The sequence below is a fragment of the Pieris napi genome, chromosome 5 (assembly GCF_905475465.1).
Source record: "Pieris napi chromosome 5, ilPieNapi1.2, whole genome shotgun sequence".
NCBI classification, from domain to species: domain Eukaryota; kingdom Metazoa; phylum Arthropoda; class Insecta; order Lepidoptera; family Pieridae; genus Pieris; species Pieris napi.
The window spans coordinates 193,211-219,682 of NC_062238.1; the positions used below are offsets into that span (position 1 = coordinate 193,211).

At 37.0% G+C, this 26,472-nt stretch overlaps 4 protein-coding genes across 7 annotated transcripts; 3 read left to right on the forward strand and 1 right to left on the reverse strand.

Moving 5' to 3' along the window:
- Window positions 1–251: 251 nt before the first annotated feature.
- On the forward strand, window positions 252–8,005 carry LOC125049830 (zinc finger protein Xfin-like). Its single transcript, XM_047649296.1, has 8 exons — window positions 252–399; window positions 686–1,064; window positions 1,233–1,328; window positions 1,477–1,929; window positions 2,002–2,208; window positions 2,329–2,563; window positions 2,642–3,170; window positions 4,087–8,005. Exons 2-8 carry the CDS (start codon window positions 817–819, stop codon window positions 4,371–4,373), a joined length of 2,055 nt encoding a protein of 684 aa, XP_047505252.1. The 5' UTR covers window positions 252–399; window positions 686–816; the 3' UTR covers window positions 4,374–8,005.
- Window positions 8,006–8,030: 25 nt separating this feature from the next.
- LOC125049833 (peptidyl-prolyl cis-trans isomerase FKBP4) lies at window positions 8,031–11,554 on the reverse strand. 2 transcript variants are annotated; one of them, XM_047649300.1, is made up of 8 exons: window positions 11,178–11,554; window positions 10,176–10,318; window positions 9,900–10,020; window positions 9,355–9,744; window positions 8,934–9,205; window positions 8,754–8,864; window positions 8,528–8,680; window positions 8,031–8,432 (listed from the first exon to the last, which is right to left on the reverse strand). In XM_047649300.1, exons 1-8 carry the CDS (start codon window positions 11,377–11,379, stop codon window positions 8,409–8,411), a joined length of 1,416 nt encoding a protein of 471 aa, XP_047505256.1. In that variant the 5' UTR covers window positions 11,380–11,554; the 3' UTR covers window positions 8,031–8,408. The 2 variants fall into 2 exon arrangements, with proteins under 2 accessions (XP_047505256.1, XP_047505257.1); XM_047649301.1 differs by lacking the exon at window positions 8,528–8,680 and having other exon boundaries at window positions 11,178–11,553.
- Window positions 11,555–13,405: 1,851 nt separating this feature from the next.
- Window positions 13,406–17,966, forward strand: LOC125049831 (BTB/POZ domain-containing protein 17). 3 transcript variants are annotated; one of them, XM_047649298.1, is made up of 15 exons: window positions 13,406–13,701; window positions 13,773–13,924; window positions 14,237–14,334; window positions 14,573–14,654; window positions 14,732–14,851; window positions 14,929–15,065; window positions 15,293–15,409; window positions 15,750–15,862; window positions 15,943–16,112; window positions 16,413–16,517; window positions 16,589–16,693; window positions 16,768–16,856; window positions 16,940–17,035; window positions 17,115–17,193; window positions 17,406–17,965. In XM_047649298.1, the coding sequence occupies exons 2-15, from the start codon at window positions 13,841–13,843 to the stop codon at window positions 17,463–17,465; spliced, it is 1,455 nt and encodes a 484-aa protein (XP_047505254.1). In that variant the 5' UTR covers window positions 13,406–13,701; window positions 13,773–13,840; the 3' UTR covers window positions 17,466–17,965. The 3 variants fall into 3 exon arrangements, with proteins under 3 accessions (XP_047505254.1, XP_047505253.1, XP_047505255.1); XM_047649297.1 differs by having other exon boundaries at window positions 13,784–13,924; XM_047649299.1 differs by lacking the exons at window positions 13,406–13,701; window positions 13,773–13,924 and adding an exon at window positions 13,941–14,065 and having other exon boundaries at window positions 17,406–17,966.
- A 3,790-nt stretch (window positions 17,967–21,756) lies between these two features.
- On the forward strand, window positions 21,757–25,765 carry LOC125049484 (spore coat polysaccharide biosynthesis protein SpsK). The gene is made up of 7 exons (XM_047648813.1): window positions 21,757–21,911; window positions 22,094–22,267; window positions 24,037–24,242; window positions 24,606–24,759; window positions 24,870–25,138; window positions 25,212–25,424; window positions 25,530–25,765. The coding sequence occupies exons 1-7, from the start codon at window positions 21,863–21,865 to the stop codon at window positions 25,581–25,583; spliced, it is 1,119 nt and encodes a 372-aa protein (XP_047504769.1). The 5' UTR covers window positions 21,757–21,862; the 3' UTR covers window positions 25,584–25,765.
- Window positions 25,766–26,472: the final 707 nt, after the last annotated feature.

Sequence of the window (26,472 nt, forward strand, 5' to 3'; positions counted from 1 at the left end):
TTATTATTGTTAACCACATTATTTATACATTAATGAGGTTGCTAACTCTATTCAGAACATTTTTTTTTTCAACACTGACTTAGCGCACTCTGCTGATGCATTTGAAAACTAATTCACGTTCCAATTAAGCTTCAGCATTATGCGGCATTGTGCGGCACTGAGTCGCATTATGCTCTATAATTGGAAAACGTACACACACTCGCAGATCGCTCTATGTTGTATCTCTGGATTTATTTGTTATCTTTGGTTTCAGATTTCACAGTTCACACCATTTTCTTGGCATTGTAAAAGATTCGTGTTTGTCGGCGTTTTATAAAATACAGCTTGCAAAAAATTATCAGCTTTCTTAGTAACATGTGACACCAAATTTGTGACCAATGTAAATTATTTATAAGTTCTGTAAGTATACCAATTAAACTATCAATATAATATGTAGTTTACAGGTGTTTACAAATCGAAATCCTCTAAAGAGCGTGATACATTGTTTCATTAATATTTGAAGTTCCTTGTAAATTATAACTTGTCTGATGGGTTTGTTACCTGAATATTTTATTCAAATTTTTAGTAGTTTATCTGAGGTGATATTGGAAGACTATCAAGGTCGCCAAAATATATCTACAGTAATACTTACTGAAACAACATTTCTTTCAATTCGATTCCTTTATTGGAGACTTCCTGTTTACAGGTAATACTATTTTCTGCAAGATGTAGATTTCAAATGATGCCGAAATGCAACAATAGCCCACAACTATAAATCATTGTCACTATGGCGAAGTTAAAATTTAAATAAATGGATTGCACATAACCCACCTCAAGATGACTTCAAGGGAGGCTTTACAAATTCTTCAAAAACCATTAACCACAGTGGAAAAAGTTGGTGGTATTAGTTGCAATTTATGCAAAAAGATATTTAAAAATAAAGCAGATTTTGACACTCACTATACAAATCACACTGGGAATAAAGAAGTTTTGTACCAATGTGTTGTTTGTAGCAAAGAATTTCAAAGGTACTCAGCATTCCGTGGCCACTGCTACACAAATCATGTCATCAAAAACAGATATGTGTAAGTTAAAATAAAACATTCCTTAATAAACTTAAACAGTTATAGTTATTATATAGTTCTAGCTTTTAGGCTATATATTAGATGGCTTGGCATTAGCTTATAGTAATTTATACATATTTATAGTTTTTACTTGGTCATTATTGTGTAACTCATAAATACTTTTTCTAGATGTACACAATGTGACAAATTCTTTTCCAAACAATACAATCTACAGCAACACATTGAACTGGTTCATGGGCCACAATGTAAAGCGTGCATGCAAAAGTAAGTTGTATATTGAGATATATGACATATATTTTATAGCATTCTTAAAAAGTCATAGAAAAGAAACATCACTTGTTTTCACATTTCACTAATGAATTTTTTTTTATCAATTTGATTGTTTAAATTTATATATGTATTTAATTTATAGATTTCCATCTAAGAAAGAATTGCATCTACATCAAATCGTCTACCACAATGAAAGTATGGCCGACAACTCCTGTCAAGTATGTCAAAAGGAGATACTTACTGTGGAAGCATGTAAACAGCACATCGATTTGCACCTGTCACAAGTCTACACGTGCCCAATTTGTCAAGAAACAATTCTCCATAAGAATATGTCTGCTGATCATTTAAAGAAACACTTTTGGAAAAACGATTTTGATGAAAACAACTACGAAGGAATAATTAATCAGCTGACTGCAATAGCTTGTGGATTATGTTCAATAATTTGCCCGAATCGCGAAGAGTTTGACGCCCATTTTTTTTGCGATCACGCTGGCAAAGATGTGTTTTACACCTGTATTTTGTGTGGCAAACAGTTTTTTAAACATTCCGCATTCCACACGCACGTCAATCGCCATTATACTGATGGCCAATTTCTGTGAGTAAACATATTATTGTTAATAAACAATAATTTCCGACATCGGCTACTCCATGATGAAATTCTTTTCAGATGTGACACATGCGACAAAACATTCCCGAATCTCTCCGAGCTCGTGTGGCACGTGTGTGAATGCAGTCAAGATTACAAAAAACATAAACCGTACATCTGTTTCCACTGTGGCAATAGATATCTCCTCGAGCACTCGCTCCTGAAACACATCACCGATTCACACAATGGATTCGATTTACGTTGCCGGGAACCTGGATGTGAACAGATGTGAGTCTAAATTAGTGATAAACATTTTAAGAGTATTTATTTCGAATTAATGTCAAATCTAGACGATCGTGCCCCGCGCCGGAGGTGCGTTGGAAACATCGGTAAACGAAATACTTTCAGATTCGACAAACGGCGGGACCTGCTGCTGCACTCTCGGCATCACGACGACCGCGTTCAGAGCTGGTGCCGCATTTGCGGACAGGACTTCGCTTCGCTGCCTTCCTGCGCGAAGCACCTCGAGGTCCACAAGAAGTATCTCTTCGCGTGCCCTCTCTGCGGCAAGTCTTACGCCGAAAGGTCCTACCTTCTCAAACACATCCCCACTCACTTCAGAGCCGTGCTACACGTGTGCAAGGTGGGTGAGACTCTTTTCGTTTATAATAATACTGAGAAGTATTATTGCATAAAATATTGTTTAATATTGAATTTTCAGATCTGTGGAAAAATTTACGATGCGAAACGAAGACTCCTCGAGCATCAGAAGACTCACCACGAAGTCAAAGTTCACAGCTGCTCGCGATGCCCCAAAACTTTCGCTAAGAAATCCCATCTGCTGCAGCATCTCAACGTTCACAATGAGGAGAGAGACTTCCTGTGCGTCGTGTGCGAGAAGAGGTTCTCTTGCTCGCCCAATCTGTCGAAGCATCAAAACAGAGTTCACTGCGTAAATTCAAACCGATTAGTGATCCGGGACGCTCGAGAGGAAGCGGAAACCGATCCCAAAATTGAAAATTCTAAAACGGACACTTCGCAAAACAAAGATTGGTACGTTTACCTAAACCGAGAGATGGAGACCAACGTGATCGACGAAGCGGTGATAGAGAAGGAGTCCCGACTGTTCGAGAGCCGAGAGGGAGCCGAGACGGAGATCGAACGCATGGAGGTCGTCAGAGAAGATGCAAATGATTTTAAAGTTATTTTTAAAGAAAAGTGCTTCGGAATCGCCTCGAGCTCTTTGTCTGGTGAGTTTTTTAAATTACTTTTGTCAGTAAAGAGAGCATTAAGCGTGCAGACGTCCAGGTTCACATAATCCTTTATCATAAGTCCACTCCGGCACCGGTCTATGGTGAACCATGTAAACACTTAAACAAATTGTATGTGTTAAAAAAATTTAATTTTATCATTCTTTAACTACACAAATACACAATACACATATATTATGATATATTTCGATCAAAAACAGTTTTCGACGATAAATATGCCGACACTGACCGACTCCTTGAGCACATCCGAATGACTACAGATTTCCTGCTCGAAAAGGTCCCGTCCGGGAATTTTGATAATCGGTACCTTTAACGCCCACTTTGCCGACTCGCTCGGCTCAGATACCACTTTGCTTTGGCATATGACGTGACACAAATGGTCCCCGCAATTACGTGAATACCAGATGTAGATGGTCGCAACCCATCTTTGTTGTACCTTGTCTCCCGAAGAGCAATTCGAATCATCGACGACCAGTCACTTTCCGAGCGGCTCGATCCGGGGTTGCGAGATGTGGGGTCTCCCTGCATCTTCTAACACTTGTACCATTTAGAGTGTTCAGAGGAGTCGCTCGAATTAATACCTGCAGCTGAGTTTCACTGAAGTATTTCCGAACAAATTCGACTTAGAGTCCTTCGAGCAAAGAATTATACAAAAATATTTAAAATGACGGCAACGCACTCGCGAACCCTCCCGCATTGAGAGTGTCGGCGGTGGTATCACTTAACATCGGGTGAGCCTCCTGCACGTTTGCCCCCTGTTCTATAAAAAAATAGGATTAGATTAGGACATATTATTTAGAAGCATGCTACGTCTTCGACTCGACTAATCTGTGGCCAATTCGTGTCACGTGACTGACAATATTTTTAGTTTGGATTTTCTCTTCATCACTTTCAGACATAGGAAATTTCACAACGGACTCCGTTCCCCTCGAGTACGGCCCGGAGATCGTGTCTCCCGGGGTGGACGACTACATTCTTCCGCACATAGACCCCTTGCTCACGATACTGACGGATGCCATCCCCGACCGCCCGGAGCCCGCGCCGACCCAACGCATTCCCGACGGGAACGAGTTCTCTCTCGCCGAGTCGTGGGCTCCTCCCCTCATCGCCAAAATATACTCGCACTACTACGACGAGTACGAAGAACACAACCGTTTATCTGCCAAGACGGATATATTTTAAAAAAGTTGGACGAAGTGGTCTTTGACGTCACATATAGACGATGTCTTTCGATCGGTCGCCATGGCGACGGACGCGCCTCGCGACCGGCCGACGGAAGAACTCAGATGCAAAAGTCCACTGATTAAACTAGCCGGACTATATTTTATACAAACTCAAAGATCATTTCAAACCGATTCAGCTACCTCAGTAACGTCTTACCTCACTAATGTATGTATTATTGTATTTTTTACACTTTTAACATATATCCCACCAAATTAAGACATATATATACAATATAGTATAACGCTACCTCATTTTAGATAAGTATATCGCTTGCACTTAAAAAGAACACTAATATTTGTGAGTGCTTTGTTTTCGAGTCGTTTAATCGTTTTCGCTCGACGAGACGCGCTCTGTGCCAAAAATAACGTCGTTAAATAAACAAATAAACGTCGGAAGACAGAACGAGAAAGAATAGAAAAAGGTTTTTAAAATTGGCACAGAACGAACTGTCCCCGAGCGTCGATCGCATAATATCCAAAGTGTTTAGGCTAAGTCTTTTGCGAAAAAGCTTTTCTATATATTTGGTACATCGACGGCACGTTGTATTTTGGTTCTCGCTTTATTTGAGAGAATCCATCGCCGGACCGATCGAACGAGAATATTGTTTACGTACGCATCACTCCAAACCTCATATTACCTCGGCCGAAGTTCACTTCGCTCGATACGCACCGAAGCGGCGATGGCGATTCCTTGCATTTTAATCTCGATTCCTTTTTATTATATTTTTTATGAAGTCGCGATGCCAAGCGTCGCGATATTAGTGTAAGTGAATCGATAGTGCTGTGATATTTTTATGTATATTTAGAGTTTAAGCGTAGGGTGAGTAACGATCGAGTACAAATTATGATAACGACGATACTGCAGTATCGCGTCCGCTCCGAAATCCCGCGGGACTCATTTCCACAGGACGCATTCTGACTGATCCAAACGCATATGGAGTACGAATTGGCCGACATCCCGCCGTCTAGGCTTTTAAGGAGACTTTCGATTTGATGGCAAATAAAAATATGGATGGTCCATATGCGTTCAAAAATTTCTGAAAATAATGATAGCATTCAAACCTGCCCGGCAGAGATACCATGAAGTAAAAATTATATTAAAAGAAAAGGAATTTAACTCCGAAATATTTTCGAGAGAGTGATTATTTACAAAGGTCGAGTCTTAGGTAATTTAATCCAAAGACTGTGATGTATTTATAAGTTCCGTGAACTTAGTAAAAATCGGGGGGAAACGAGTCAGACGCGAAATATATCGACGTACGATTTAGCTTGAAACTTGGCTTCGAAAAGAACAAACTGTCTTTTGTTCGCGTGAGTCGTGCGAAGCGACCCAATCCACACACGAACAATTTGGCCTGAGATAAAACAAATATATCTGGTGAATTCGATTCGGAAACGCATGAGCCGAACGCCATGCTTCCAAAGTACAAAATTTTATGCCTCCAAAACTCGGTTGTCGAAACTGAGAGGTATCCAAAACTGCGCTCATCATTTCCATGAGAGCGCAGCGCTGTTGGCTTAGCTGCAAAGTGCACTGGGATCATCGGACGCCGCGAGGGATACTTTGAAGTATGCCAACGATTGCCCGTCGCGAGTAGTCTGTGTCCCAGTCTATTTTGTCCGTCACGACAGTTTAAGGTCGTTCTCACTCGACAGGCAGTTCGAGGCTGGAATGACAATGTTTGAGCAACTTTACTCACTTTCACTAAATCTAGAAGTATTTTCAGATATGTAGCAATGTCATCGAAAAATTGTTAAACGAAGTCACGAACTGTTTGCCGAGTGTGGAAGAGACCGAATAGCTTACATACACTGTTAGTTGTACCTCAATGTAATAGTACTTATTCAAAACTATGTTATTATATTGTCATAACCCTTTTTATATGTATTTTGTCGCAAAGGAAACAAGGGTATAAGAATTTTTCTATGAACTTAATATAAAATATATTTTTGATACTTGTGTGAAGTGTTAAGTTGAATATTGTTAGTATTTATCGTAATCTAGTCTAAACTAAGGGTTCTATTATGGAACGTGGTTTAAATTCACGGTAACAATAGTTTTTTATATATAATAATTCAGTCGGCGTTTTATGATGAGACCATATCTGTTGTAACTTTTTCTGTAAACACTAAGCCGAACAGGCACATTTGTCTACCGAAGTCTATGTCGAGCCTAGCTTTCAAATTTAGGAAAATTGTTGGTAAATTGTAACCTTTGCGACCATAAATGTCCTTAGCTGTTAGGTCTTAGGTTAGAGTCGAGCACAGGGTATTGTGGTTCTATTTCTGGGGAGTGTTGTACCTCGATATGTTAGTCAGTACCCGACGAGCGGTCACAATACTACCCCAATACCCGATACGTGTATTTAGGCCCATCTCAGTCTGTCGTAACTTAAGGTGAGCCGGGTTCGTGTGTTCCGTTTTAATGAATTGCAGGAAAAAGCTAAGAAATACCTTGATCATAAAACGTTACGGACACGAAATCGGTCTCTGTTTATACATTAGCGAATTACTTTCAAATAATATTCGTTTAGGATTTCAAAATTATCGCATAATAAGTAGTTCTTCTATAGGTATTCACTTGTCGGATGTAATTTTGTCATTGTTTTGGTTGTTTATCGTCGAAGCAGTTTTATGAAATTCCGTTACATCAAGTTTATTAAGTGATATTTTCTGAAATACATTTCAAATTAACTCGAAACGCCCGTTTGCCGAGCAAGTTTGACGCGAGTATTACTAAAAAGTAAATCGACGATAAACAACCATTAGGGCGTCAAAGGACAAAACGTGTAAATATATAATTTTCGTAACCGTCTGATAATATTCAATCGAAGCTGCTTTCGTGAGTCGAGTTACACCGAACGATATCTTCAATGCGGGATTAAGTTAAGCTATATTTAAGACGCTAAATGCTTTTTTTGCGAAGTTTCGCTATTTTTACCTATTTTGTGTCGACGATTTAAATTATTTTTTCATGAAATTTACGAATATTGTCTATGTAATGAGACCACAATTTGTAATTTTAAAGTTTTATAAGCGGTGACGTGAAACAATTTTTTTCGAACCGTTTCATTTTCAAGATTATGTTAGTGCCATCGTTCTCGACATCATAATAATACGTTTTCAGTATAATCGACTTATATAAGTGAGACAAACGCAAGTAAATCAACCTGAATACTATTTATAGTCCGTAGTATAAGATCCACGTTACACGACCGGTGGTTTAGCGGCAACTTCTCTTCGCTTCTACACTATGCTATTACTAATGATACCCTGGAAATATAGAAAAGGAAGACTCGCCCGGCATAATATATATATATTTAAGAATCTCTATAAACCGAAGGAAGAGTTAAAAGTTGCCCCTAAATATTGGTTTTCCATATAAATAAGTAATTTCATCGATACGTCTTTATAATATACCGATCTACCTCCGCAGTATACGCTGCTATTGATTTACTTTTTGTTACATTTAAAGTAAGGCCGTAGGTTATGCATGTTTTGATTTTTCTGTAGAAGTGTTCGGCGCCTTTCGTGCACTTCGACGTCTAGTTAAAGTGAATGTTTGGAATTTTATTAAACGATCTGGCTAAATCGCTTTTCATTTAAAAATAAAAGAAACGTTATCAGCATTTTATTGAAATCCATTTCACCGAGAACTTGTACAAACTTACACAGCTATTTCTCAACCGATATTCATTACATTAGCACGGCGCAGAGGATTCCGGTTTTAAGTGAGGAATTAAAGGTTTAAACATTTTACACGAACAGTATCGAGTCAAATTTCACCACAAACCCATTGACTACACTAACACTAGCTTCACTAAAAGACACACTTTGTCAACTAACGCTTTAAGGTGGAGTGGGAAATGCATTAGATGCAAAAAATAAAGTAAACAATAACAAAAGTTTTGGTAAAGGTTCGTGCTTCTTCTACTAACAATAATTGCACTTTTCGAATGACACTTCACTTTCGTCGACCCTCCTCTCCGACACTTCACATGTTCTCGAATTGCCCATCCTGAAAGTGAACGGTTCCATTAAAGATACATCCTCGAGTACCAATAGAACGGGAGGAGTTGATTCAGCTTTAAGAATAGAAAAACGAGAAGGAACCTTGTCCAGCAGGAGGATGTTGGGGTTCTCCTTCTCGAAGTCGGTGGGCTTCCGGTCCCTCATCTCGTCCGTCCACTCCCCCTCCCCTTTTCCCCACTCCCCCACCTTCTCCCCTATCACGTCCACTTCCGCTTCGGCGCGTTCCTTCTCCACCTGAGTGTTATATGTTATCGTGTGCTAGAAGATACATTTAAAAAGAAAACAATACTATGTCACGAGTGTATACCTGCGTGTCGTGTTTCGCGAATTTGTCGAACATGTTGGCGTACATCTGCTTCTCGCGCTGCTTCTGCTTCTGCAGGGTATTTCGGCAAAGCAGCACTTGCTTGACTGCGGCCTGACGAAATATAAATATATAATAAATCCCGTTAGGACCGGTTATAATCCAGGACTTTCGGTTCTTCACCTTATTTTCCGGTTCCATCTCGACGATCGCCCGGAAGTCTTCGATCGCCCGCTCCGCCTCCCCGATGCCCAACAGAGCCTGACCCCGTCTGAAGAGACCCTTCACATTCTTTTCGTCCAATTTGAGGGCCTTAGTCGCGTGGTCCTTGGCCTCGTAGTGATGCGGAGGAGACACCTTCAGGTGGACCAAGGCCAGGTTCAAATGCGCCGATACGAGTAGTTCTTTCGCTTGAGATTTGTTTTCCTCGGATTCGGACGTGTCTTCCGGCATATCTGGGAATTAAATTCGAAATTGAGTATTTTTATTTCTGTTACTGCTACTGACTTTTGGATCGTCAACCTTCGCGGAGAACCGATACATATCTTTGCCCCACAAAATTAGATCGAATCGTGTAAAACTACACAATTCTTCCTCGGATTACCTTCTACGAGCGACACCACCTTCTTGTATTTCTTAACGGCCAGCATAAACTTATTTCCTTTAAAGTACTCCGTCCCCTTTTCCTTCGCGAGCTTAGCCTGCTCCAACTTCTCGTCGCCGTCCATAGACCAGGATTCTTTGGCCTTTTCAAAACTGAGTAACTTCACCACGTATTCCACCGGTGTGTTTGGAGGCACTCCCAACTCTTTATTTCCTTCCGATTTGAAGGCATACTTTGGTTGTATTATCAAGCGTGATTTCTCATCTTTGAGGAACTTTTCGAGTGCCCGTTCGATTCCCTCGCACACGTTGTGTTCCGTCCCTTCACCTAGTGTAAATGTAACTGTACGAGTATCGAAAACTTTATCACCATACTTTCCCTCGAGTTCCACTGAAATGAATGAATGTTTAATAGAGTTAAAATTATACACCACAGGCAATATATTATTAAAGAGAATTTTAGAGAAATTAAGAAATTCATAGACCAAAAAACTTTAATGATTAAATACTCTATATAATTGTAGTTCTTTTACTACCATAACGTACCTGTTACTTGGGATCCATCGTTGGGATAATCTGAGCCGGAGCCCTGCTCTATAATGTGCCGGAGAATACCTTTATTCTTGGCAGGACTTAAGTCTTCTGCCTTCCAATCTATCATCTCAATCTGTTACAAACATAGGAATTGGATGTAATTTATTTCATGATATTATATAATATATAAATTATAAAGTAAGAAACCTCGGGTTGACACATTAAACTAGCCGCTGATTGTAAAATAAATAGATTTTCTGTCAATAAAAATTTCAATTGCAAATGTACCTCAAACTGCAGAGTTGAATTTGGTGGTATTTTAGGTGGACTTCCTTGGGCACCGTATGCATATTCGGGAGCACATGTCAAAACACAAACTTCACCCTTTTTCATAGTAGCTACACCAATGTCCCATGCTTTTATAACAGTTCCTAGAAATAAAACATTTTAGATTTTATAAAAATCTTCAGATTGTGTAGAGGTAAGTATGGATGTGGTAATTGTGCCAAGTGTATTGCATTCTTAATTAATTTTATTCAATTTACAAAAAAAAATTATAAAGTCATTCATGATCATAAAGATGGTATTATAAATTAAAAATAAACATCTGTCTATAGTCACAAGATGTTCTGTATGCATGCCTGAATGTTATTTTAAATTCACATACATACAGCTAAGTTATGACTATTTAAATTTTCATTACAATTTAATATAATGAAAATAGTTTGTTCCCATATTTTATAAACATATGATAAGAGGAAGTGGTTTAACATAAGTGATAACCAAAAAGATATACTTATTGCGGTTGACATTAGATGTAACATGGATTTTTTTATAGGTATAACAGGTATAGGCATTTTTTGTTTGTACACCCTACACACTAAAAATGAATATTTCACATACTACTCCTTTTACAATCTTCGCAATAAAACTTATTATTATCTACCATAATTTTATACAATTTTGAAAGCCTTACTTTTTGATTAAAGCCTGATTATTACTCTCTTAATATAAGAGTTAGTACTTTATAAAGGTCATAACTGATAATTCACACAGAGTTTTCCAAAAATAACATAAAAGTCAAAATTATTAGATGACCAATAGTCAGTCAGTTGGACTAAATGAATTACAATTTGCTTTGTAAGTGAAATTATAATAATAATTTTTATCTGGACTATATATTAACATGTCTTAAATAGGTTAGTAATATAGAAGGTTAGAGGACATGCTAGTATAGTAAAAGAAAACAAAATAACTACATAACCTCCAGAACAGCTTAGGTTTGTTTACCTTTTCCTAGGTTAAATTCAAAAGGTTCGTTGCGGTCTTTACTCGAATCGAATTTAGAACCATCCAATAAAGTTCCAGTATAATGTACGGTCACCTGGCACCCTGCACCTGGCGTATCAGTTCCATCGCCCTCTTTAATAATTCTTTTTAGAACTCCACGATCGCCGGCTTTAGTTATATCGATTCCTTCGTCAACAGTCATGATTGTTGTATGCTAAAATTTTATATTATAACTGGAAATCTAAAGCTCTGTAGCACGTGTCCTTAATAATTATAATTAATAATTTAATAGAGTCAAAGAAAATTTAATTCAATGCGCAATGCGCTTAAGAGTTAAGAATAGAGAACATTTAAACATTAGCATAAATATTTCTGGAAAACTCTAGCGACAATTGACACTTACGATTTGCGATTCGTCACTTGATGTACATGTCACATGACACAGAACACATAATACCGTATGGTTCTCCCGTATTAACTGCTAGTTTAATAATTAGGTAATATTTAATACTAATACTTAATAGTAATGTTGTAGTCCGTGGATCACCAAGAGACATTGGTGAAATCCAATTTTGCAATTGGAAGTTTAATAACTAAAGATATATGATGTAAACAGGCAACTGCTATTAACAACATAACATAACTAAGTTTAACCACATCCCATTCGTTTTTGAACATGTAGGAAGAGCACACTTAACTCTTCATGTGCTAGTTAAGAGAGTATGGCATTTTAAGGATAGGTCATAGGAGTAATAAGCTACTTCTAACAAACATGTCTAATTCACTGCCTTAAATAAAATCTTGATCATTTTGCTTTTTATAGTAAAGAACATACCAGATTAATTATAAATAGTAGATTGGGTTTTTTAAACAGCAAAAAAATATTTAACTGTAATTAAATAAAACATTATTTGATAACATTGTTTTACTTTTCATCACATATGTTCTAATATACAATCAGTCTTTAAATATCATCATTTTATTTACAAAATGATAACAGTTCCATTACATAATAAGGATAATACTACATTATCAGCTATCCCGTTTTGTTTGTATGAAATATTTTATGGAGATCTGTTTATATCTAATAAGCGATTCTAATTCATTATTGTGTTATCTAATTGTTATACATAAATTGGGACAAAGTTTCACATAATGTCTTAAATTGTTTGACTGACTTTGACTAACTAACTTATGATTTTTTACTAATAACCATTCATCAGAGCCATCACAACAATCACAAATTCCATCATTAAGTTTTCCAGACGGTATAGAATTTATTGAAGATTTTGGAAATTGAGTATCACAATAAAAAGTTCCCATAGGACAAGCACTCGTACTAGGTTCATCTGTTCCATCATCACAATCACAGAAGTCATCATTAACGTTTTCAAATGGTACATATTGTCCTGTGTTACGGCATTTAAACTGATTTTTTGAGTTAGGCCTGTAGTCCTTAACTTGAGTAAAATATACACCTCTTAACACGCCGTGTTCATTTACATATTTATCTTGATCTGAGCGCACATGTATTAATTGTTTAACACTTTCGTGGTCCATAACTGGAATAATCTTATTATTAAAGCTTTTATCGGAAGATATTGCTAGAAAAAAATACAATTGGTAAATTATGAAGCTGCTTGCCGACAACGCAGATAACAACAACACCGTTTTCTTCTTTAATGTCAACATTCTATACATGTTACGGACCTACGAAAAAACAAACTTTAAGTCTAAGGCAAATAATGTTCTCAATCACTATTATTTCTAAAATCTCAGAAATATCACGTTTATTCCATAAGAGGTATGATAGTATTATTTGTTTTTACTTTTTGAATCAATAATCAATTATCAAAAGTTTTTTTTTTTTTTTTTTTTTAATTTATTTATTAGCCGGATATCAAAAGTATTCTATAGCAGTGTTGCCAACTGCCAAGTGCCAACTTCTACAGAATGTTACCCCTACTCCCTAGAACCAATTTTAAATACCCCTAAATTTCGATTAAAAGCCCAAAAGTTTTTGTGTTACGGTGACATTTAAAACTGACCCAACCCGTATAGAATCGTGCGTTTTTAAAGAAATATTTCGTTTCTGAAACTCACCATATAATATGATAAAGAGATAAACACGACTGTCAGATGTCAGATGCCGCGCAAGTAAACTTGTGAGTTATGACGTATAAGTTGAGATTAGTCATTAGAATTTAGAACATTCAGATTTCAGATTTGTCATTTGACAATTGAATTAATATTACGATTTACATTTTACGACTTACGAGTCGACGAGCTATAAAAAGAAAACAATAAAATATATTATTTTATTACTTGAATGGAGCTTCAGTCAATTCTGGTTAATCAATTATCATTTTCATATTTATTTTAGACACTTCGGTATAACAATTAGAAATCTTTAGTTGAGTATGATTCAAAACAAATTATAAATATGAGTTTTCTCACTGTGGATGGGCCGAAACCTTCCACCAGTTCGGAAAAAAGTGATTATATAGAAAATGAGGATCTTGAGGTACTTGAGGACTTATTTGTCCATAAGATATATTTACGATAATTGTGCTATATTTTTACAATTATGACAAGTAATCTTTCAGGTGGATAACTCACAGAGTGTTTTACTTAAGATTGCTAATTTGTATGCTGAGCAGTTAATGAGTGATTTAGTACTTGAAGTGGGAGGTGTTGATTATTCAGCTCATAGGCTGATATTGTGTGCTAGTAGTGAAGTCTTTCAGGTAAACGTTGTGTACCTCCATTAAGTAGAACAGTAGTATATTTTCATAATATCTTGATTAATTTAAAACAATGAGCTGTCTAATTTTTAACTGTAACATGTAGGAAAAACATTTCAAATAATGGGATCAATTAGGATTAAGGTGAATATTTGTTATTATATTGTTTACTTTTCTTGAACTTGTGTTGTTGTGGCCCCAGAACTTAAAATTTTAGCCTCAATCATAAAAACTAAATAAGTTAAAATATAAGATAGATTTACTGTAGTATTTGAAAGACCAACAAAACCATAAACACATTTTTATTTGTTAAAGGTAATGTTAATGAACAGAGAATGGAATGAGTGGCGTGAAAGCAAGATAGTATTGCAGGAGACACCCACAGCTGCATCAGTCTTCCCACACTTTCTCAAGTAATTTTAAAATTGTTGTGGCTTATTCCACTGGAAAATAAATTAGAGTGTTGGAATATAACTATAAGATATAGCAAATATTCTATTATTAAATATCAATTTCATATGTCTCAGTTCTGAAGTTGTAATAGTGTTATACTTGTTTAGGAGAAAATCCTAAATAATACATCATTCATTAGTCACTATGTCAGTCAGGCTTGTTTATATTCTTTCATATCTAATTAAATTTATATTACAGGTATTTCTATACAGGACAAATAAAAATTTCTTACAACACAGTATTACCTGTTCTGTCTTTGGCAGACAAATATAATGTTAAGGTAGGTATATTGTTAGGTGTGTAAATGTGTACCAGGAAAAGATTATAAATTGAAATTTTTTAACCTTGTAATTTTAGGACTTAGTGTCACTATGTTTGGAGTACATGTCCCAACACATAGCATTGGCTGCCAAGAAGGGACAAGTGATCAATTGGATGCAGTACACTATGGCGTGCGGACATACCAATGTTGCTAAGGTGTGTTGTGTTTGGATTTTTAGATTATTATTATTATTTCCACGAGTCCAAAACAATTTTAATATGTTGCTTTTCAGGCATGTCAAAATTTTGTGAAATGGAACATGGAATGGGTGTGGGGTCATGCAGATCTTTCAGAGCTGGAGGATGAAACCTTGCTGCTTCTACTACAGCAGAGTGATCTAGTTTTGCATAATGAATGCAGTTTGTATCGGTAAGGATCAAAAAGAAATTTAAAAAGTTTACTAGGCACAAGTCAAGTCTTACAGGTTAATGAGTGCACATAGGCCTCAAGAAAAGAATATGTTTTGGTATTTTTTTTAAGTAAAATTGCATACAATATATCTAATCTATCTATGAAAAAAATTTCTCAGCAACACAATCAGCTGTCATTACTATAATATCTTGACAGAGCTATTGCGTGAATAATTTTGTCTCTAGGTTTACAGTGGACTGGCTGCACCGGCAGAAACAAAGATTTAGTCACTCGGAGGAAAATGCCTGTGAATGGAAACAGCATTGGGAGACACTAGTTACCACCGTCTTTTCACACATTAGGTACATATTATCTACTTTTGAATGGACTTTCCCTATTTGTCTATGTTTTTTAACCCAAAACAATTAATATTATTCCCTCTGAAATTTACCCTTTTAATTTTTAGGGTGCCTCTTTTTGAACCATATCAAAATCAGTAAAATATGCACAATTAGCATAACATTACGTTAAACCTTCTTTAGCTTAGAAACGGGAATTAGTTAAGTTATACCTTCAAGCGATATCTGTGGTCATATTGACAGATGACAGTATTAGGTATATCTGTACTGACAAGCAGTGAATAAGTTTCGAATTTAACACTAGACAGACATTTCTTATAGTAATATTAGAAGATTTAACTAGGTTCCCAATGATGTGTCCGTCTCAGCTGGCCAAGCTGCTGCTGTGCAGCTTGACGCAGGAGTACAAGGAGTTCTTCATGGAGCAGATGGCCATCGCCATGAGCTACCAGTCAGGTGAGTTGACCGAAATGTCCCCGCGGTCTGTCAAGGATGTTCAGAATACATGTAATCGGAGAACGTCTGGTGGTCGACAGGTCAAAACGAGCGAGTCGCCGAGATTCAAGAGAGCGATCACGGCCGTATGTTGTTCACTCCTCGGCTTTACACGGAAGATATTTGGGGTTCGATTCTCGGCGTGGACAATTTTCATTCGCTGCCCTGCTATCACACGCGCACGTTCATATTCTCGACGCGGCCCAGCGTGGTATGTGATTGTAGTCTATCGTTTTCACTCATCAATTAGAATTTGTATCAAAACGGGAGGCCTCTGCTATTAGTTATTTTTTCTACTTCTATTGGGCCAAATAATCGCCGCTCTAGGCTCCAGCTCACTCAGTCTGCTGGTAAATGAAGGTATTATTTTAAATATCGCCAATCTTTCATAGATATGATTAATAATATATTAATGTCGCCGTATGCGCGTACGCGTTTCCCGCACGTATGCTCCTTTTCATCTATTTATTAACTGAAAGCGTACATAATTGATTAGAGCATTCGTTCGAAGGTGGACGTGGCACCCGAGCGCCTGAGCGAGTGGACGGTGGATCTGTACCCGAAGGGGGTCTGGTTCAAGAAGAGTATGCTCATCGCCTGGTCCGGGACTTACGATGTGAGTATTCCTTTACTAATAATTAATGATAAATAATTTAGTAAACTTTTTAAAAATGAAAACGGTTCCAGGTCCCGGAAGTGGTCCTCCGCACGGTGCGCATCTCCATCACGTGTCAGAGCTGCCCCGACCCCGTGACGTGCGACTTCGCCTGCGAGGACGACGTCCGGGTGAAGGTATCTCTCTTCGTCTCGCTCGGTTCGGCCCTGCGTCCGAACACGCAGTAGTTAAAACCGGAAGTGCTTTGCAGGTGGGCGTGCTCGTGTGGGGCGTACAAAATGGCGTCGAACACGTCGCGTCCGTGGTCGAGAGGATTCATCGCTTCTCATCACAGAACAGGTCTCGATTCCGTCGTCGACCTCTCTCTCGGCAGAAGTTTAATGTTAAACGTGAACGATGAATAAAGACATTTCGGATTGCAGGGTGCTGAACGTAGATGGCGCTTTGGATTTCGACGAATTGAACACGCCCCTCTACACGCCGGCCGCGGCCGCCTCGCCTCTTAACAAACCATCGGGGTGACGAGAGTTTATTGAACGTCTATGTGGGAAATCGATATCGGATTTTAAATGTCAATATAATTCTGTATTTTTCTAGGCGGTGTTTGAAATGCACGGAAAATTGTGACGCCCCGGAGCCCAAACATTTGTTGGGCCCGAATAGAGATCAACTGCGGGTGAGATAAATTATTTCTTTTAACCGAATCTTTAAACAAAATATTCATTCGGACTATTGGATTTAGTAGTCTGAAATAGCAAAAACTGTCAGTCATTGAAATTAATTAAAAAATCGTATATAAATCGTGTTAAGCTTTTCTAAAACGATACATAGATAGATAGATATCTAAAACATGTTAATAAGAACGAATACCATTTAACCATTTCTCAGATCCAAGTGGTGATCGTGCCGCTGACCGACTTCTGTCACGTCTCTGCGCCGGATGGATGACCGCGAGCTCCGTCTCGCTCGCACATATGTCGAGCGAAAGAGATAGCCATATCCGCGTCGAACGATTGTAATGCCACGGCGTTAATCACTTAGAAGATTCTGCTATTTTGTTTTTACTTTTGAAATTTTGTTATGTAATTAATTATAGATACTATTTACTTATCGGGATCGAAACAATGTTCTATGAAAAAGTTAGTTCAAAACATTTACACAGTTACGGTTGCATCTTATTAGTTAAATAAGATTGTATGTGTGCATAATCTAGTATAGAACGTTGTTCTTTGACTGTGGAAGTTGACTTGGATTCCTACGTTCTATACATATAGCGACAGTGATTGAACCCCTGATGAAGAATAAATTTGTGCCAAAGGCAAAGACAATTTGGGACTTATAGTATAAGATCCCGATATACAACGACCTTCACCGAGATGCTTATTTAATGAAACGTATTTTATATTTAATCTAATATGTCAATAAATATAATCCATATGGGTTGCCTAGCAAATTTCAGTCCAGAGTATGTTTAATTAATTTTTTTTCAATCAATATTTTTAAACAGGGTAGTATTATATTTGTATCACTATAACCTTCTTTTTTACTAAAGATGTATATATATACTTTAGTGTCACATAAAAAATATACACATAAATAATTAATTGATTAAAAACAACCTAACGTTTGCATATTCTATGGGCTTCATACTTTCGATTGGTATAGAATTTATCTAATAATCATACCGGTGAAATGTTTAAAAAAATATTTTTTTTTAAATATTAATTAAAATACTCTGGACTGAAATTTGCTAGGCAACCCATATGGATTATATTTATTGACATATTAAATTAAATATAAAATACGTTTCATTAAATAAGCATCTCGGTGAAGGTCGTTGTATATCGGGATCTTAGACCATTATTCTGAATACATAATTGACAAGCGAGTCACGCGACGCTTAGGATTATTATGTGCAATAACTAATTATACTATTGTAATTTTAACATTAAAAAATACATTTTAAAGTTGATATTGGTGTCCTTATTCAATACAATTGTTATTTGCCACCGTCGCAATATACCTATTACCTATGAAAGACCAATTTTTACTGTTCCTGATAAAGTAAAAACAAATTGTATAGTTCTAAGCTGCTTAAAGTCAGCTACTTCCGTACCTGCACAAATATTTAGAGAAAAGTTTAATTAATTATCATCAATATACTACTACTACATATATATGTTACTCGTTACGTAGTAACATATGCTTTATTATATATATCTATGCCGTTGATAATTTCTGTGCAGAGCTCTGGATGCGCGAGCTGCGCGATTCATAAAAATCGCAACCAGCGCAACAAATTAAAAGCCGCCCACGCGGAAAATCACAATCAGATTAGTCATTAGAGTAAAAAACTGACTTCACCGAGGACGTGGACGTTCACTAAGTACTTCGCTCACTTCCAGCTTCCGTCCTGCCCTTCAGGCCACCACCCCGCGAAGGCCCAAGCTGAGTCTCGCAGGAGACGCCCTTGCACCAGTCGCCAATCCATACTCAGCCCAAACTAAGCTGTCAAGGCCCTTAGGGCCGACAGCGCGATTCCATTTAAAAAAAGAGTACCCGCGCCTTTAGTCACCTGTGCGCCGCTGATGAGTCCACACATTTTTTTATGTAATAGTAGGCAAACGGGCAGGAGGCTCATCTGATGTTAAGTGATACCGCCCATGGACACTCACATTGCCAAAAGGCTCGCAAGTGCGTTAAGTTAAGTTACGTTAAGTCGATTTGGTTCGGAAATACTTGAGTGAGCTGGTTCTACAGTGGTGGGGCGCAGTAAAAACTGCCTTGAAACGCTCAGTTGTGGAACGACGGACGTCGAGGTCATACGGATGGTATTTTGTATTCTGCCTTGACGTCCGATAGTGAAACTCAGCAGTATTAGTCCGAACAACTCCTCTGAACACTCTCCGTAGTAAATGCGGTAGAAGATGCAGAGTGACCCACATCTCTACGCAACGCCAAGGTATCAAGCCGCTCGGAAAAGGATTGGTTGTCGACGATTCGAACCGCTCTTCGTGGAATACGGTCAAGTGGAAGTCCGCCCCGGACCAAATGTGGGGCCGAATTTGCGCTTTATACCTACAGTATGCAAGCGGTGGCCTGGAGTGAAGTACCGTCTTGCCTTGATAAGCACACCACGATTTTTGGAGGCTAATTTAGACATTCCCTCCAAATGACCGCAAAACTGAACGTCGTTCGATATGTCGACGCCAAGTATTCCGATGCTGGCTGTGGCTTTATGAAGAGTGTCTTCAAAAAGAGGGGTATCGACAAATGCTGTTTTTTTTCATTTGTCGTCCACATAGCAATGAATATTGCTAAGTTGCAAGATATAATTGATTTACAACCCCTTGTGAAACCCCAACCTTCACGGGTTTAAGGTTGGAACATGCCTTGACATGATGCTCCGATCGGCCAGAAAGCTGGAGATTCGAGTCGCATAATTTCTTGGGATGCCTCCGCTTTATCCAAACTAACCGCTTCCCTGTTGGACTGGAGAGCGGGCAAGAAGAACTGGCAATAAACTCTCCGCCACTCTTTTTAATCGCCAAGTTTTTTGTTTTGAACTACAAATTAGCTTGTCCCCTTTGAATTCATTCAAGCATTTTTTTATTTGCTTTAATTTCAGTTCAATGAAAGAGAGGGAGTGGAGACTATGTAATTCATATTATGTAGACTGTGGAGAGGTGTCTACATATTTTTTGGCCTAAAGGTCTAGATACATACATAAAAATATGATACACATTTATTTTATATACCCCGTAGATAGAGTATAGAACTAGATGAGTTTCTAAAATGACAATAATAACTAAAGAGAGAAGGCATTAACGTGAAATACTTAAGTGCGAGCGAAACAAAGTATCAGTTTTTCTGTCTCTATTTGCGTATCGGGTTTTATTTGTTTACCACCGAGCCCGTGGTGGTTGTTTGGTTTAAACAAGTTTTCACCGCTTACTGATAAATCTGTGAAACCCAAGTCAAACCCATATTTTAAGACTTTATCCTTATAAGAGGTGTATTTAAAGTGTCAGTCATGGTGAATTGTTGCATAATTGGCTGTAAAAGCTATAGTGAACGTAAAGAACCAAACATAACCTTTCATCGGTAAGTAGCTTATTTTGTCACAACTCAGTAACTTTGTTCAAGAATTATTCATTCGAATGTGTATTTTGGTCAATAATAAGCAGTCTTCAATGAAAAAATAAAAAAAAACTGTAAATACGATATATGTCAATTATTTGCTCTCACACGTTGTACGCTGATGCCTGGTCTATACCAAAGTCCATCTACGATATACCCGTTTCAAATGTGTCAAGCAAATGTAATTTTTTTTAATATTATGCGTAGACGGACTATGGTACTATACTCTATCTACGATATTATGGAATAGTTTTATGTCATGTCAATAGTTTCAGAAATGTCAAGTCTTCACCCTCAAAAATGATTTATGTCATTGTCAAATTTTCAGTCCAAACATTTTAATATTTTTAACAGTGATGCCAACTTGGGGGTTTTCCCCCCAAATTTAGGGGTAATCAAGATATCAAGGGGGTTTTTAGGGGGTACATTTATTTAGAGGAATCTTAGGGGGTACTTTATTCAAGAATTTTTTTATCTACAAACACACGATTCTATACAATTTATAAACTCCAGCTTAAATATCGAAAAAGAATAATTTCATATGTCAAATTTGTTTCTTCTGACCGTATGTTCAAATCATTTAACGTCAATATGTACAATTTCAAATATCAGCAACAGCAAAACGCAGTGCTATGTCCAGGCCGATGCCTTCGACCGTCGACGAAATATTAGAAGCTTATCCCAATGACATTTAAAAATAATGTAATAGAAGGAAATAAAGGAAACATTGAAGCAATTCGTTTTTATTTTAATTCTGTCTCGTTTAACTGTAACAGAACAGATAAAAAAGAAAGTAGAAAAAGCTTTAAAAAAAACAATGACGAAAATGCAAAAAATTGTCTGCCAAGAAACGTTAAAAAAAACTGAATTCGAACAAATAAAAAATAAGAAACGTTTCATCTCATTGTTATTATCATTAATATTATTCGGTCATTGATTAACATATATAAATATGTACACATCATCACAGTACAACAGCTATTTTTTACTACTTTAACGTATTTTTAATTCATATTTGAAATTACCTATCAAACCAAGTGTACAACAAAATCATTAGGGGTTTTTGATCGACATTTAGGGGTATTTGAAGTTGGTCGTAGGGGGAACATTTTGTAGGAGTTGGCATCCCTGATTTTTAGTTGTGGATTGTGTTTACTGTTTGTGTGCAAGTGTCACCTGTGACCTGAGGGTTTTGGGCCGGAGAAATGTCTTCTGCCGATGATAATATAAAAATTCGAGCTGTTGTTTTAGGAGGTAATTTAGCTTATTCTAAACACCCTATTCCATAAAGATAAATTGAATACAAGTTTAATTAAGAAAAGTTATATTTTTTTTTGTAATTTTGGTCTTAAGTTTTTGAATCAGTAACGGTCTCGCGGTTAGTCATCGGGTGACCTAAGTTTTGCAGTGTTTTTGTAAAGTGAATGTTTTAATAGGGTGCGGCTTTATTGGCCGCAATTTGGTGGAGTACCTCATAAATAATGACCTTGTCACGGTGCTACGAGTGGTGGACAAGACTCCGCCGCAACTTGCTTTCCTCAATCCCTCTCACACAAAATGTTTTGAAGATCCTCGTGTCGAATATAAGAGTGCTAATTTAATAAATCCCGGTGAGTATTTCACATTATACTCGTTCAATATGCCTATCATTTAACATTCTTACTTAAAATGCTCTATTTAAATTATACGCGTGTCAAAAAGTTTTCTTTTAGATTTAGCGCGTTGTAATACGATTAAAGGTATCTCATTTCAGCTTACTTATATAAATAACTTTTGTGTCTAGACATCTGCGCTTATATCAATTTTTCAAATGTAAGTGCTATTTCAGTTTAGTAAGGTGTAAAAATGTATATTTTATAAAACAAGTGTCATTGGCATGAGTGATAACAGCTTATCACTATGATTCACAGCCGAATAAATATTAATAAACCAAATTATATATTACTTATTGCTACTTGTTTACTAAAAGAACCATATTAAAAAAAAATATATATATATAAATATTGAAAATACTGCTATGCCACCAAACAAACATTTTGTACAGTTTTATAATATATTATTAATGTTCTAAAGATTGTAATAAATATCCAGTACTTCTTTAATTGATTACTGAAGTGAATACTTATTGAAGTTACTTTGAACACCCAATTGAATTATTTGCATGAATGAACAAGGGGCTATGAGAAAAATCAATACATCCCTAAACTGAGGGGATTGTTCCCTCAGCCATGTGAGTAAGAATTATTTATGCCCTATAAACTTGCTGTTTTTTCTGTACATAAATGGATTAAATAAAAGTTACTAATCTCATACGCCAATATCTATGCTAACACTACATATAGATATTAATTCAATCCTGCCAGTGTAAGTTTCATTTCCTTCCTTTGAAGCCTTATAAGGCTTATTTAAGATATTTTATTATTTAAATTGGGAAAGCCTTGGATTATAATTTTGAGTAGTAAAGGCAAGCAGAGTGGTCTACTCTTTAACTCTATTGATTACCCAAAATGAAGTAGTAAATGATAACAAACAGGAAATAAATGTTATCAACACAATTTAATTTTAGAAAAGTTTGAAAGTAAAATGTACAATGAGAAATATATATATAGTAAGTATAGTGTATCGTGTTCACACCATGGAAATTAAATTATTTTTCTACAATATGTAATTTGCACGGTCATTGCTGTAAACTAAAAATAAAATAAATAAAACAAGGTCTGTTTGAATTTGAATTAAACATTTTTTTTAAACAAGGTTATTAAAATCTAAAATCATTATTGCTTACGTGAACATAAATTATTGTCCTTAACTACTACAGCCAATATTATGAAAAACCAAATCTTTTGGCAATAATGACATTGCTAATTAATTGGTTGGCCTATCAAATTCTAATCAACGCTGTATGTATGCACATGCCATTAAATTACTTTTAATTTTATTCCTTAAGCACTTCCATTAGTCAACAAACAATAGGTGCTAGACAATATGGCTACATAAGTTATTGAATTGTGTGAACCTAAAACAATGCCTATTCACATTATCTGCTCCTACTGCCATTTGCCATATTAACAAGGCAAGTAAATAAATATAGAATATTTAAATGTGTTTATGACATATTGTATACACGCATTCCATTACAGATCTGCCTCAATATCACTTTAATTAATAAATGCCAGAATAATTTTTCTTCTATAATGCTGTTACATTCTTAAACTGAAAGTGATATGACAATATTTTTACTAAGATTTTCTTATTTATTAATTAATTAAATAATTATCAATTGTTTAGTTAAGCAGAAATGTATAAGGCAAATTTATGCTCAATTTTGAATATAAGTTTTTATCATTATAATTGATATATTATCTGTTTTGTGATGCAGCATCATGCGCGTCAGCTCTAGAACCGGATGGGGGCCAATGGGATCTGGTGGTAAACTGTGCAGGTGAAACAAGGGTTGAAAAGACTGAAGCAGTCTACTCGGAAGGTATATTCACCCTCAGTGTCAACGTTGCCAAGCAGTGTGCGAAAGTGAAAGTTAACCGCCTTATTGAAATATCTAGTGGACAAATGTACAGCAGTGATAAGGTTAGTGGATGTAAAGATATATATGTTAGGAAAATGTGAAGACCATAAATAGTTTTACAATTAGAAAAATAAATGATTAAAGAATAATGGAGAATTTGAAACACATCACAATTGTACTAGCATATAATTCAATCTAGTCTGGCCTATAAGACATGGTGGAAATAGGTATTAGCCGCATGTCAATATACTGCTATTATTGGTTAGGTTTTCCTTCCTTTAGCTGAGTCATCAAGCTCTATGCAACATCCAATGCATACAAAATAAGCAAATGGTAAAACATGAAAATAAAGAATAGCTTTTATATAACATTTATTATTAATTTATTTATATAACACTTAGGAATTTTAATTACAACAATTTCAGCCCCACAAGGAAGACGGCCCTGTGGATCCATGGACAGTCGAAGGACGAATGAAGAGCAAAGTTGAGCAGGAATTAAAGAAATTGGAGAGCGAACTCAACTACACTATCCTAAGACCTGCTATTGTCTATGGCGTAGGAGATAGGCGGAGTCTCAGTAAGAGTTTCCCCATATTATGACTAAGGCTCTTGTTTGCTTTTATTTTATTTAAGGTAAATAGCCTCTAGTTCACTCCTTATCACTACAGATGTTTCTATAATTTCCAGCACCCCGTCTATTATACGGTGGAATCTACAAACACCTAGGTGAAACGATGAAGCTTCTTTGGACGGCTGATCTCAAAATGAACACCGTTCACGTCCGAGACCTCTGTCGGGCAATATGGAAATTGTCCAGCTCGCCCGAAGCCCAGGGGCAAACGTACAACGTGGTGGACGAAGCCAACAGCTCCCAGGGCAGATTGGCGGAGATGGTCGCCGAGATATTCAAGATAAATCATGATTATTACGGAAAGGCCATATCTTCACTGGCCAAGGTGAGCTTCGATGATTATCTCTCCATGAAATGTCTCCGAGGAACGGCTCTTAAAGGCTGAGGCGTCTTTTCAGAACGACATCGCCTCGGTGGCGGAAGAGGCCAACGTGAAGCATCTGACCGCGTGGGCCGAGATCTGCCGAAAGTACAACCTGGAGCACTCCCCCTTGGAGCCGTTCGCCAGCACCGAGCTGCTGCTCAACAAGCAGCTGTGTCTCGACGGCTCCAAGCTTCGGGACCTGCTCCCGCTGGAAGCGCCCGAGCCCACGGTCGACCGACTGCTGGAGGTGACCAGACTCTTTTTATTCTTCTGTGTGTGCGTGCGTGTGTGTCGCCAATCGCCATAGAGACATCAAGACAAAATGTATTATTTTATCGATAAAATGTTGCAGGTGTTGCAGGACTACGCTTCCATGAACCTGTTCCCGAAGGAGCTGCTCGTATGACCGCGAGGTGTCGAGACCCGCGTTTCTGCGCTACCGTGCTGTCTGTCGAAGTATCGGTAGCGTCGAAGCTGCTTTTGAGACGTATTTTTCGAAATTCTTAAATGACCATTTGGATGCTGTGATAGTTTGACATTTAAAGACATAGTTTATAGATTTTATTGATGAAGACTGGAGAGGCCGATCGCATTGTTCACTTTACTAAGTGGCTGAACGCAATTCCATCCGGAGTCATTTTTAGACATTTTAAGAGATTTTAAAATTGCCTTTTCCCGAGTGTACTTAGCGCTGTGTACTTATTCGCAATTGTTCAGTGATTGTTCGTATTTCTAAATACCCCTATAGTACGGGAGGTAGCAACGTTTTCGAGAAAGAATTTCAGGTCAGCTGATTTTGTGATATGTCTTCCTTCTTGCACTTCCGGTTAGAGTCTGGGCAATCTGGCTGGCGGTAGCGGTTGCGTTCATTAGTGCGCATCCTATCTGTCCAGGTAATAATCCTGGATTTTAAAAGCATTTTAAGAAGCGTAATTTTTAATTTTTCGTTTTTAAATACGTCTACCTGACATACTTTTTTTATTGCCAGACATTTTTCACGTTGCTAACAATTCTAAAATGCTTTGAAATTTTTATAAAAATAAAACTTAAAATCGCGTCTGGCACATAGTTAGCAACGTGAAAAATGTCTGGCAATAAAAAAAGTATGTCAGGTAGACGTATTTAAAAAGGAAAAATCAAAAATTACGCTTCTTAAAATGCAATGCTTCATCATACTGCAAAACTTTATCATTTTAATTCAAGACTTAACAACCGAATTAATGTCTGGCAAATTCATTTTCAGTTTTTCTTATATTTAAATAACATAATATTAAAATTACAGACATTCTAAAATG

Bases quoted from the DNA above. Each gene is read 5' to 3' on its own strand.
- LOC125049830 (XM_047649296.1), top strand. From the start codon at position 817: ATGACTTCAAGGGAGGCTTTACAAATTCTTCAAAAACCATTAACCACA. The intron at 1,065-1,232 runs GTAAGTTAAAAT...TACTTTTTCTAG, and splicing joins GTCATCAAAAACAGATATGT to ATGTACACAATGTGACAAAT. The intron at 3,171-4,086 runs GTGAGTTTTTTA...CATCACTTTCAG, and splicing joins CGCCTCGAGCTCTTTGTCTG to ACATAGGAAATTTCACAACG.
- LOC125049833 (XM_047649300.1), bottom strand. From the start codon at position 11,379: ATGACTGTTGACGAAGGAATCGATATAACTAAAGCCGGCGATCGTGGA. The intron at 9,745-9,899 runs GTACGTTATGGT...CATTCATTTCAG, and splicing joins CGATGGATCCCAAGTAACAG to TGGAACTCGAGGGAAAGTAT. The intron at 8,681-8,753 runs GTATACACTCGT...TATAACACTCAG, and splicing joins TCGCGAAACACGACACGCAG to GTGGAGAAGGAACGCGCCGA.
- LOC125049831 (XM_047649297.1), top strand. From the start codon at position 13,621: ATGAGTTTTCTCACTGTGGATGGGCCGAAACCTTCCACCAGTTCGGAA. The intron at 13,925-14,236 runs GTAAACGTTGTG...TATTTGTTAAAG, and splicing joins CTAGTAGTGAAGTCTTTCAG to GTAATGTTAATGAACAGAGA. The intron at 16,857-16,939 runs GTCTCGATTCCG...TTCGGATTGCAG, and splicing joins CGCTTCTCATCACAGAACAG to GGTGCTGAACGTAGATGGCG.
- LOC125049484 (XM_047648813.1), top strand. From the start codon at position 21,863: ATGTCTTCTGCCGATGATAATATAAAAATTCGAGCTGTTGTTTTAGGA. The intron at 24,760-24,869 runs GTAAGAGTTTCC...TATAATTTCCAG, and splicing joins AGGAGATAGGCGGAGTCTCA to CACCCCGTCTATTATACGGT. The intron at 25,139-25,211 runs GTGAGCTTCGAT...GCGTCTTTTCAG, and splicing joins CCATATCTTCACTGGCCAAG to AACGACATCGCCTCGGTGGC.